A 12414-nucleotide genomic window follows, 5' to 3' on the forward strand; every position below is an offset into this window, starting at 1 on the left:
GACATTCTATGATTATAAATGAGATATTCTATAAAACGATATGACATTAAGTGGGCAGCGCTGTACTGCAATAATATAGCACTCAACAAGATCTGCTGTGTCAAGATATAGTGGAGTAATGCCGTAATTAGCAGAGCGCTTTGTCGCTGTGTGTTTTGGCAGCCAATCCGGCAGCATGTGCATGTGAGTCCTTCCCTTTGCAACTGGTAGACTAAATGATTCCCACACCGTATTGTGAAAGCAAAGTACAGTCCAGTGTTCAGCCAGTGCCCCAAAAATCCAAAGAACTTATATACAAAGTAATTTATTTATACGATTTTTAACCTAAATTTATGTGCGTTTCATTTTATTTCAGCTCAGTGTGAGAGTCTCTGCTGCCGTTTTGCTGCATTGCTTCATCTTTTCTGCTCATGTCTGTTCTACTCCAGGCCATCCGCGAATTGACCAGGTCCATGGAAACATATACACAAAACAATTGTGCCCATTTGTTTTGGTCTGACATGCTAGTACTCTATTGCCAGCCAGTGGTTCTAAAAGGTTCCACACGACCTTTCTCGAAAGACATATGCGTACCAAATATCATGACAATCCCAAATAGTTGTTGAGTCATTTCACTGGAAAACCTCCAAATATCAACAAATCAGTGACACATGAGGTAAAGTTAGATGATCAACATTAGTAGGATTGATCCTCTGGGCACCATGACCATGTGTACAAAAGTTCATCCAAATTGTTGACATATTCAATCAGGACCAAAGTAATGGACTAACTGACCAATGCATGAAAAATATCCACAATATAAGAATATATATGATAAAATTAGATGAGATTTTTACTGTTCAGTGTGTATTATACAAGAGGAGATGTGTGTGTGTTTATTTTTTTTAAAAACTAACCCATCCTCTTCTGTCCTGATGTGGGTAGTTTTGTTCAGCAAAACAGATTGTAACATCAAATAAGGTCTGAAGCCATAAAGGGAAGAAGATACGTTTTGTGGATTAAAGTGAAGTATAAAAGGTGAAGTGGAGGGTAGCTGAAGTAGATGCAGGGCTCAGGGGGGATGGTGGAGGGCTGGGGCTTTTGTGGTTGTGGGTCTAGCAGGTAAACGGCTGAGAACATAGTTGTGGTTTGGGCATGCTTGATCCTGTCAGCCGGAGGATGCGGGTACCAGTAGGAGTCAGAGGAGATCAGAGAGCCTTCTGGATGTTATCTCTGTCTCCATACCATAACTGCAGGTCAACTCACCTGAGGCAGCAGCCAATCACGTTCTCTGCTCAGTCTTCTGTGTTCGCACTAACTTAAAGGTTAATTTCTCTTTCATTGGTAACATGTCAGTAACCGTCAAACACGCGGGTGGCAGTTATTGTTCTGACTCTAATCTTCTTTAAGAGATCATTTTTATGAATCAGTGTTTTTGATACTGTCGGTTTAAAACCTAGAATGTACACCTTCAGTTCCACTGTGACATGGACGTTTTGATTACAAGTCTCCATCAAGCTCAGAATTCTCCTGTTGTGAATGAAACTCAAATGTATCCAGTAATGTGAATTTTACAATCGGCCAACATAACTTAAACTGACCCGATTTACTCTAATACTATTAATAAATGATTCCCAGCTGTTATACATCTTATGCAGATACTTAGTAGTAAACAAAACTATAGAGTCAAATATCTTTTAAATATACTCAGTTTAACAACTCTTTGTTGGCACTTGTTTGGTGCAAATTTAACATTTTTTGGGTTTTTTTTCGAGAATATAAGTTTCTTGAGTGCAATATCTGGGGAATTCTAGCTTAAAGACATTAATTATTTCACTTATGCATGTGAGTATATATGTTGACCACATCATACTTACATGAGAGACATATTCACTTGAAATGAATTAAATTACCACAAACTTGAGGTCATGTAATTTTTCAGCAGAGCAAGGCAGCATACAACATAAGAATTTGTCTTTGATCATCCAACAAGTATTCCCAGGGACAGAATCATTAATATCAATACTGTTCGTGTTAAAAGCAGCTATAAAACATAGAAAAATACATCATGATTAATGCAATGAGCACATTATTACCAGGCCACTTCGGAGTATATTTTAATTATCACAGAATGAGTTTACAAACCATGAGGGGGCATTTCTGTTTACAACTCTGACAATTACTTAATGGCTCACATGTTGACACACAAAACTGTTTTAATGGTAAATTACAAACATTCATTATATTAATGTTGCTGTGCTGAGACAATCTCAAAATCACAGATTCAGACATCTGGGATTTCATATGTAGCAAACCTAAGGAGCCAATCCTGCAGGGTGGAGCTTTCCTTATTATCTTTTATCAGACTCAGCAGTTTAAGTTTGTAGGGCAAAATTACTCTAATACTACAACGTGACATTGCGTAGTGTGGAGTAGCTTTACAGAAAATTATAAATGCAGCATGTGATATTTTTAAAAATTCTACCCATTCTTTTTAGCATGGACAAATAAGTATTTGTTGTTTCAACACACATCGTTTCTAGAACAGAATTGATATCATGAAACTAGCAAGTACACACTATGTTGGAAATGATAACTGATGCAGAGTGGAGTCATCGACTAGAAAATCCCAGGCGTGACAACTGATGAGGGCGTGGACGAGTTCAGTGGTTGAGAATTTGGCTCAACAGTTCAAAAACTTTTTGTGCACAACTGGCAAAATTTCCTAAACAGAACAATACAAATTACATATTGAACTTTTTTTCTCAGAAAAATCTGGTAAAAAAAATGATTAAATGGTAAAAAATTGATATCTAGCGAACAGATAAACAGTTTAAATAGTCAGTCATTAGAAGAGGCATCGGACAAAAATGTGAAATAGACCAAAGCTAATAGAGAGATGTTTTGTTCGATAAAACAAACAAACAAACAAACAAACAAACAAGTAAATAAATAGCTAAAACCAATTGTTAGATGATTTAGCTACTGGATATAGATGGCACACTAATGATAAAAAATAGTTGGCTACAAGTAACAGACAAATGCTTTGAAATAGCAGAACGCAGACAGAGAGTAACCAAGAATTAGCTTTAATAGCTAAAGAAATCCTAAAGAAATACACTTAGTAAAAGTAATGAACAAACAATGAAATGATCCGAAGATGGATACATGTTTGAAACATCTAGTTTCTGTCAGTGTTGGCACAAATGCAAACTAAACAACCAACCTACACAATGACAGATAACAAAATGAAACAAATATATTGTAATATTATTCACTATAGTATGTAAATACTATCATATACCATCCAGTTTAAAAGCTGTCAAAATGAACATGTGGAACATGGCCGGTGGTACTAATGAACAGGTACTTTAAACTGTGGATAAAATAACCTTGGGACCCATTGATTGGAGGGTGGAGGCAGTAAACACTGGTGTGCTATTGGTTGCATGACGCATGGCGCCCCCTGCTGGAGGCGGTCTGACCCTGCACCGACTTTCCAGCTCGGTAAAGTAGACGTGGCAACGACGTCAGAGCCGGAAATGACCCGGATCGGAACTTTAACTCCGAGGTTGACTAGTTTTCACCAGAAACATCGGAGGCTGTGAAAATATGGTGTGATATCGATTCAAGTAAGTTGGAACCGATCACTGTATGTCTTTTAAATAAGAATAAACCTCACACGGTCAGTCCAGGTCGAATTTCACCGAGGTAAGGCCGGAGGAACCGCACGAAAAGCCCGGTTAGCTTTCTGGAGCTAACGTTAGCCTGTGGCTAGCCGGTCGGGCCGCGATCAGCTGTGTCGTGATGGGCGGCCTTTTACTCAGACAGACCCGGTCCAGACTCGAGATAATCATTGTTACCTAATGATCGGTATATTTAGCTCACCTGTGGATTTATGTGTGAGTTGGGGCCGTTATGTACCATCTATTGCCTTGATGTTGCGGTTTAGTGGGTCTCTCATTAGTCGTGTTGTCGGTGCTAACGGAGCCGCCTGATCAAATAGGATCTGTTGATCTGTGAGGCTAACAGTTGTTTTTTCCCGTTACCGCAGACATGTGTGTACATATGTCCATGAAGGATACCCCACCTTGGATGTGATTTTGTCCGCATTTCGGGAGATCTTCCTATTTATTCATCAAAGGAGGGACAGGCAGTTCCAGGTGGTTTGTGGTCTTCAGCCAGCTGGTGACCCTTTAACGGCAGCAACATGACGTGCCGTGACCGGACCCTCGAGTTCCAATCAGCCTGCAAATCTCTCCAGGGCAGTCAGGTATGTTGGGGTAAACACCAGTCACCGCCACACAATAACAGCTGGATCACTTAGGGTCAAAAGTAGGTAAAACTGCCTGAAGTACACCGATGTGTTTTTTAGGTACTTACCGTCAATTTGACTGTAGACAGATTACTTTTGGTTTTGGTTGCTTTATTACTTCTCTCTCTGCTGTCTGTTTTGACTCCATATTGAATAATGAAATAGATTCATTTAGTAAAGTCACCCAGGCAACAAACATCCAAACAACCTTGGCCTACTCTCTCTCTTTTTTTTTTTATTTTGCACAATTTCGGGGAAGTTTAGCATAAATTAGTATTGTTGTTGTTCTTGTTGTCTTCATTGGGCTGTGTTGAAACGTCTGTGTTACTTATTAAGGGCCAATCATTTTGGATAAATGTATTTAAATATAAACAACATTTTTTGATTGGTATTGTGATTTGATTTGTGACGTTTTTTAGTTAAATTTGCACTATGTAATAGATCCTTTCTGTGTGACAGTTATGCTTTTGACTGTGTTTGAAATGTGTCAGTGTAGAAGGCTTTAAAATAATGAGGCTGTACGTCAGCTGAGCCCCCCGAACCATCTAGTGTAGAATGATCAATCGCTTCATGGTTCAGCCCTACAGTAAATCCCCAACTAGTGACAAAATATCATTGGCCATTCTCAAAAATAAAGGTGAATGGCAGTCAATGAGCTCTTCTCATTAAGTGGCAGATAGTAGTGTTACAAATATATCAGCAGATATAAACACAACACTGCAGGATTTCGAAGACAAGTTTGAGGTGATGTTTATTTTTCAATGGTACATTATTGGCCAATTCATTTTTTAGATGTTTCTTTTTTTCAACTCTAAAATATCACATCTAGACCTCAGTAATCCAGTGTGAGAAGTGATTATAATTACAAGTAAGTAGTACTCAAACGTGACAGCGTTGGAAGTTGTTTACTTGGTTTGATTAAAAAGGTCATATTATTTTTGAACTGATAGTAAAAGACGAATTATAACCAGGAAATATTTAAAGGTTTTACTTCTCAACTGGCCACAGTGTTGACCAGGACGACTGAATTGAAATCAATCCCTGTTCCCTGATTGATTAGTTCTGAAACCAGTTAATGAGTTCTGCAGTCATATCTTGAGTTAGTCATTGACCTCTTTTTTTTAAGCATATCTTTCTATCTCATGCTTTCTACTTTTTGCCTCTTTTGGCAGAATGGTGTCCAGCCCAGTAAACCAGCTCTCAGCGCACTCAGGCAGCGCAGCGACTTCACAGTTATGGCCAAGTAAGTTCCTCATATTCTGTTTACTTTAGTGGTTGAACAGCTTAAAATATTTGCTGAATGCACTCGTTCTTTTATGTTGATATTGGGTGTTACTTTATTATCCTCCTCATCCATTGCGGCATATATAAACCTTACCACACTTGTAATATGTAAAATTGCTCAGAATTTTTATTAGCGAGATTGGTTCACGGAATCTGTGTTACTTTAAAAGCTGTGTGAAGGCAGAAAAAAATGTTGTAATCTGCCTATCTATCTAACTGTGGTATGCATGTCAACAAGCCAAATGCTGGAGTAGTCTGTATGTGCACGACTAAGAAAGTGTCATTTCTGATTGTGTCCTTGTAGGAGAATTGGAAAAGACTTGAGTAACACATTTGCCAAATTGGAAAAGCTCACAATCTGTAAGTGTTCATTTATTGTTGTTTCAATGTTATTTTAAATGTGTGTGTGTGTGTGATATCGTCCAAAGTGCTGACGCTGCTTGTGTGTCGTTTGGATGTTTTAGTGGCAAAAAGAAAATCTCTATTTGACGACAAGGCAGTGGAGATCGAGGAGCTAACATACATTATTAAACAAGTGAGTTGAACTGTCAACATCCCATGTAAACATCTCCTGTAAATATATAATGAAACTATATACACTGATTTCTCCCTCTCCTGTGTTTTTCAATGTTTTTAGGACATCAACAGTCTAAACAAACAGATAGCACAGCTGCAGGACTTGGTGAGATCTCGCGGAGCTCCGGGGGGACGACACATCCAAACTCACTCAAACACTATAGTGGTGTCATTACAGGTGATTTGATGAAGTTCTAATTTACACTATATTGTATGTGTGCATGGAGAACATGAAGCTGTTTATTACCTGCTAAATGTGACTTTTTGGTTGTTTGCGAGAATTTGTCTGAAAAGAAATGAGGTTGAAAAGTTTTAGTGTTTTTGTTGAACCTTTTTAAATCCAGTTGTGCACATGCAATAAAATACATTTTCAGTAGTTTATATTTTATATATATTATCATCAAAACATGTTGGTGAAGTGTAGCAACAAAAATAGATGTAACGAAGCAGCACTTTGTTTAACTTTGCTTTATTCATTGCTGTCTACAGTCCAAACTGGCTTCGATGTCCAATGACTTCAAATCAGTCCTGGAAGTCCGAACAGAGGTGAGAAGCATTTGATATTCTTTGTTATTTGAAGCCAGAAAATACTTTTAAATTGGATTAAGGTTCCTTCTCTATTTAACGTTCCGTCATTTGACTCTTGCCCTGCAGAACCTGAAGCAGCAGCGCAGCAGGAGAGAGCAGTTCTCACAGCCTCCTGCGTCGTCTTCTCCTCTAATGGCCAACAACTTCAGTAAGTCCATCTGCATCTTAGCTTCATGCTTGTAGTCGCTCACTGTGATTTAAACAAGGGTCTCGTATTGAAGTAATGGTAACCACAGGTAAACAAAATATGCTGTTGTAACTTCATGATGGAGTGTTCACTCTATGCTCCTATTGTTTGTATGAAAAGTTAACTCTCAGCCACATTTTTGTGTGCAATCAAATCACAACCTAAACATTATCTCCTGTAGCGCAGCCAATGGTTCAAGGTTTCTGGTGTCACAGTCACCGGTCTGGCCTTTCATGCATGGTCATCTGCACTCCTCTAAGAATACGAACAAGAAGTCGATCCCAAACCGTTGATCGTTCTTCATCTAAAAAACTGTGCTGTCACTTTCAAAGAACGTAATAGAGTGAACACACCTTTAATGTTCCTTAGTTTTGGCTTCGGCATGTGTGGCTCCTGCTCAGTTCCTCGTTTTGCTTAATGTTTTGCTAAAGAGGCTAATTACCAGAGACCCTCTAATGAGCACAGGGAGCTCAATTGCTTCCTGTGCATGAATTAACACTGCCAGTGAAATGTTCACGTACAGGCTTCAGTTCAGCTTTTTTGGCTGAATCTCAAACAAAATGCTCGTTGTAAACACCAGGAAAATTAAGATTTTGGGACGAAGCTATGTCGAATTGAGAATGAGCTTGATTATGATTTAGTTTTTCTTGACAAATGATGGTTTAAGTATGTAGCTTTACCAGCTTGATTCAAGTACCTTGTTGCTCACAAGCATTTTTAGCATATGGGACACTTAATACACTATGAAATGCAGACAGTCAAACCTGCATACTTCTACCATCCTCTGATAAGAAAAATGAAATCATAATCAAGCTCATTTTGACCTTGACTTAAAAGTGTATGGAATTATTTTCCATACACTTTTACCCATTTCATTATATTTTCTAGTTTTATGGTGTTACATTGGGCATGTTGCTTGAATTTCTGAAGTTTGTGGAGATGTTTTGACTGCCAGTGTACTTTTCAAAACAACAGCTGTTGTAATAGGGAATTGCTCAAAGTCCTTGTGAATGATTATCACTGTATTTGGTCCTTTATAATGTAAAAATTAAAAAATATTTTAGGGAGCCGCAAAAAAGGGGCCCAGGAGCCGCATGCAGCTCGCGAGCCGCGCAATGACTACCAGGGCTATACAACCACAAATTTAAAAGGTATTTCCCTGGAACGTTTGACTCTCCCAGCGGGTATGACTAGCTACTGTATGTGCCCGCTGTTCTTTTCTGCTTTTCCCCTCTACCATTGAGGATTTCTGTCTGATGTCGTTGAACATGGGTGTGTTTTTTTGCTTGTTGTCTCCCCTCAGAGAGCTCGGTCCTGATGCAGGATGAGTCCCGGAGCATGGGGGATGTGGCCATCGATATGGACTCTCAGAGCAATCCCTTGCAACTCCAACTTATTGATGAGCAGGTAGGGTAGATGGACAGTTCAATTTTTAAGTCAGTTGATGTGTACTTTTATTTAAATCCCTTTCATAAGAAGGACATCAATTCAACATTAACTTTGCAGAAATACTAAACTAAAATGCTCGGTTGTGTCCTTTCCTAAAATCCTGCTGGCTACAGGACTCATACATCCAGAGCCGTGCAGACACCATGCAGAACATTGAGAGCACCATCGTGGAGCTGGGCTCTATATTCCAACAGCTGGCACACATGGTCAAGGAGCAAGAAGAAACCATCCAGAGGTCAGTAAGAAATTGAGGACGGAAATACGATATTTACGAGATACAAAATTTAGGGGGGATAAAAGGAGAAATAGCTTATAGTGATCATGAGTGTGATGTCAGTTTAGAAAATATTTCATGTGCTTGGAATCGCAGTCACAGCGTCACCTCTCTGAAGCCCATACAGTTTCTGGGCGTTTTTTGTTCCTGTCACATTTTTACTCACTGGGCTTATTTTTGCTGCAACATAAAGTCTTGCACCTGCATAAAAACAGCAAAACCATGGATGGAAGTTGAGTGAAATAAAAAAATTGTATTCGGAGCGTTATGACAGCTCTGTCCTAAATCATAAAAAGAAAAAAAACCCCAAAGTTTATTTCTTTATTTATTTTACAGAAATTTTAAAGAAACCTGGAGTCAACATGTACACCATTTTTCCAAGTGCCCACAGATATTGTACAATAACAGGAGAAATGGTGGCTAAATGGTAAAATATCTGTAGGTGTTTATCTAATATAGTGTATTTTACCAAAATATTCTGGACATTTTAGTAAATAAAGTTGATGATTTGATCTGTGTTTACAGTTTCTTGCTGGTTAATGGGGTCATTTTGGCCATTTAAATGAATAAATAAGAGGTTTAGAGTGTTATTAAAGATATTTTCTGGTATTAACATATGGGAAATGCAGGCAAAATTCATATAAAAACTAATTGCATGTTGTACTGACAAATATTGTAGTGGTTACTCAACAATTCATCATTTTGGATGATTAGATGCACTAACGGTCCTGTCTGTTCTCACAGGATCGACGCTAACGTGGAGGACACCCAGCTGAACGTGGAGGCCGCGCACACAGAGATCCTCAAATATTTCCAGTCAGTCTCCTCCAACCGCTGGCTGATGATTAAGATATTTCTCGTCCTCATCGTCTTCTTCATCATCTTTGTCGTCTTCTTCGCTTAAAGAAAAGAGGAGCGGCTGGAGGGGGGGAGGGGAAAGCACATCAGATGAGAGGAAATAAAACTAAAGCTGGACTGAGACGACGTGTCCAGATGAAGTGTTTGGAGGACAGACCTTTCTGTCACGGTTTGATGGAGGCTTGGGACGATTAAAGACATTTCGGTTATTCCCATGCCACAGACTCTTGATCTTATTCCACAGTTCAGTGAAGAATGAAAATCTTGAACTGTGTCCAAAAAAACAAAAGAAATATATTGTCTAAAAATCCCCACTTTGTATAGAGAGAGAGCAGGGAAACTACTCTGTGTTGTACTTTGACCAACTATTCATAAACATTTAATCAAAATGGCTATAATTTAATGGTTTGATTCTGCAAACTGTCTTATAATTACTATTATTTTTTTTCCTGCTTTACCACATTTCATTCTCTATTATTATTTCAAAGCCAAAAAACAAAACTGGAGTTTGTCCGTACATTTTTGTGCTTCTAAGTTTACCTACTTTTTATTGAAAGAGCATGACTGTGTCTCTGAGTAATTCCTAACCAACCACCCTTCAGTTACCATGTTCAATATTTTTTTATCCGGTTACATTCTGTTCTGCTTTTGAGGTTTATTTGCCAAATGGGTACTTTTGTTGAACTGTGACACATTACGAAGACACTTGCTGTGATCCTAAAGGCACAAGAAGGCAGTCGCAGCCCGCCGAAGGGAAGATTTTGGTGTAGTTGAGGCACGAGCTGTACGAAATGTTGATGTAACAGCACTGGTTTTAAATACACCTGTCTGGTTGCCAGCCATCAGGCAGGTTTACCTGTCGGAAAGGTTTAGACCTCACTTATTCAGTGCTGCAGAGAGGATCAGAGCTTATGAAGGGGTTATGCTGGTTGTGAAGGCCCACTCATGAAGTGACTCAATCAGCCAGATTCCCTGGAAGTGTCTGGTTGGACGTCTGTGCTCCCCCTCTTTATCTATCCAATGTACAGTTATTTAAATGACTACAGCATTTTTAAGAAGAAAGAAGACATTGCCCCTTATTTTTCCTCTTCTTTTTTTTAGCCAAATGCCTTGACTTCAGTGTATAAAGTGCAAATAGTTATAATGATGTATTGATAAGGAAGTGCACATTAATAAAATAATAATTGGGTGCTGGCATTCATGTCTGAGATTTTCTCGGGATAAGAGGATTAGTCAGCAGTGATATACTTAGCCGAGCTGGGTTATGACAGAGCAGCGCTGCAGGTAATATTCAGCATGTTTATAACACAAAGACTTTGCACATGTACAGTTTACCTCTTCAAACTCATTTTACAGAACCAGACTTTAAAAATTTGCACTTTGCAGAATCATTTAGTCTCAAATGTTACAAAACTACACTCATTGTATATTTAAATCAAAACAAATAGACATCTTCATGAAAAAAAGCAACGATTTAATCACACAGAAGAGACAATGTATATCTATTTCCGCAAACACGTAATATTTACAATAAAAAAAACAACATTAGACACGATTCTAGTTATTCCCTGCCTCCAAGTTATTTGCCTAATGGTAGAGCACCAGTGACGAGGCTGAGGATCTGGAGCCAAACTGTGGCTGCTGAGTGCACGGCGACGTGCGACCTGAGCTGAACTTCTTCCTTCTACAGCAGAATACAGCTGTCCTGTGTGTTGCATAACATGCTTTTAAAGGGACAGTTCATGAGGCGTGTTTATGATTCATCAGGAGCTGTTCTTCAGAAAGCCCTTGCATAACATGTTTGATTTTAGAGATACCTGAAGCATGCAAAGGTTAGTAATGCAGGAGGTTTTACTCATAACACTAGTATGACTCATGGGAACGATGTCTGTCTGTCGGTCCACTAGAGACAGAAACGTGTGAAGAATCACTGCCATGAAACTATGTACACACATAAAATTTGGTTCACATATTGATGTCCCCTCTTGGATAAAATGTAAGATCTCCGGTGGTCTTTGACCGTTTAATGTAGTGCCATCCTCAGGTCAAAATTTTATTTTGTTTAAGTCATAACCAAATAAACTAAGCTAAACACCTTAGTGTTTATTGTTGATTACAAAATATTACCATGCTACTATTTACACCTGCTGCTAAACATCTCCATGTTGAAGACCCCCTACGTTGGAAATCAGTGTTTTTTTAAAATCTTCTTAACAAATCCTTTATGATGATGTTTAGATGTTAGAAGACACATAATGAGCAAAATAAGCAATCAAACCATCGCCTAGCATTTCCAAATGTACCGAGGACTGTCAAAACAAGGATTCAAACTTCTCAGGTTTCATATTAAACAACACAGAGAAACCGATCCTGTCAACTTGTGGGGTGTAACATAAAGTAGCTGAGAGTCCTGGGTGAGCTGGTGTGCTTGAGTAGGGAGAACTAAGTGGAGAGAGAGGTGGGGACTTCACAGATCTGCACACTGTAGAGGAAGCAACAGTGTAGAGTTACGTCTAAGCCCCATTCTCAAAAACAATGTTCTCAGTAGGCTCAAAAAACAAACAAACAAACAAAAAACATGCAACCATTTGCATTAGTGTTTTGAATTCTGACAACTTCTAACAAAGTTATGTTCAACCAACAAACTGTGCTGAGTTTTTGGAATTAGAGATGTTAAAGGTATTACCTGTCTGAACCGCTGAGCCATGTTAAGATTGAGGAGGAGACTTTAAATCCTGAACTCAGGGTGGAGAAAAAGTAAGTTATCAAGCCAGTTAGGTTACCTTGACCTGAATTTAGTTTTGAGTTGAGAAGTCTGAGCTTATATTATCACAATATTATGCGAATGCAATTACCAACATTATTACATCAACCCAACTGAAAAAATAATGTTTGCAACTTAAA

At 38.6% G+C, this 12414-nt stretch overlaps 1 protein-coding gene across 2 annotated transcripts; it reads left to right on the forward strand.

The window, feature by feature from the left end:
• The first annotated feature begins 3515 nt into the window (after nt 1-3515).
• stx5a (syntaxin 5A) lies at nt 3516-10707 on the forward strand. 2 transcript variants are annotated; one of them, XM_008304198.1, is made up of 12 exons: nt 3516-3611; nt 4034-4252; nt 5467-5537; nt 5883-5938; nt 6043-6113; nt 6216-6332; nt 6644-6700; nt 6809-6890; nt 7994-8080; nt 8233-8336; nt 8492-8613; nt 9397-10707. In XM_008304198.1, exons 2-12 carry the CDS (start codon nt 4190-4192, stop codon nt 9554-9556), a joined length of 990 nt encoding a protein of 329 aa, XP_008302420.1. In that variant the 5' UTR covers nt 3516-3611; nt 4034-4189; the 3' UTR covers nt 9557-10707. The 2 variants fall into 2 exon arrangements, with proteins under 2 accessions (XP_008302420.1, XP_008302428.1); XM_008304206.1 differs by lacking the exon at nt 7994-8080.
• The last annotated feature ends 1707 nt before the right edge of the window (nt 10708-12414 follow it).

Source organism: Stegastes partitus, unplaced genomic scaffold (genome assembly GCF_000690725.1).
Source record: "Stegastes partitus isolate 25-593 unplaced genomic scaffold, Stegastes_partitus-1.0.2 Scaffold39, whole genome shotgun sequence".
NCBI classification, from domain to species: Eukaryota; Metazoa; Chordata; class Actinopteri; family Pomacentridae; genus Stegastes; species Stegastes partitus.

Coding starts and splice junctions, on each gene's coding strand:
- stx5a (XM_008304198.1), top strand. CDS start 4,190: ATGACGTGCCGTGACCGGACCCTCGAGTTCCAATCAGCCTGCAAATCT. Junction 6,114..6,215: donor TAACATACATTATTAAACAA/GTGAGTTGAACT, acceptor CAATGTTTTTAG/GACATCAACAGTCTAAACAA. Junction 6,891..7,993: donor TCTAATGGCCAACAACTTCA/GTAAGTCCATCT, acceptor AAAATATTTTAG/GGAGCCGCAAAAAAGGGGCC.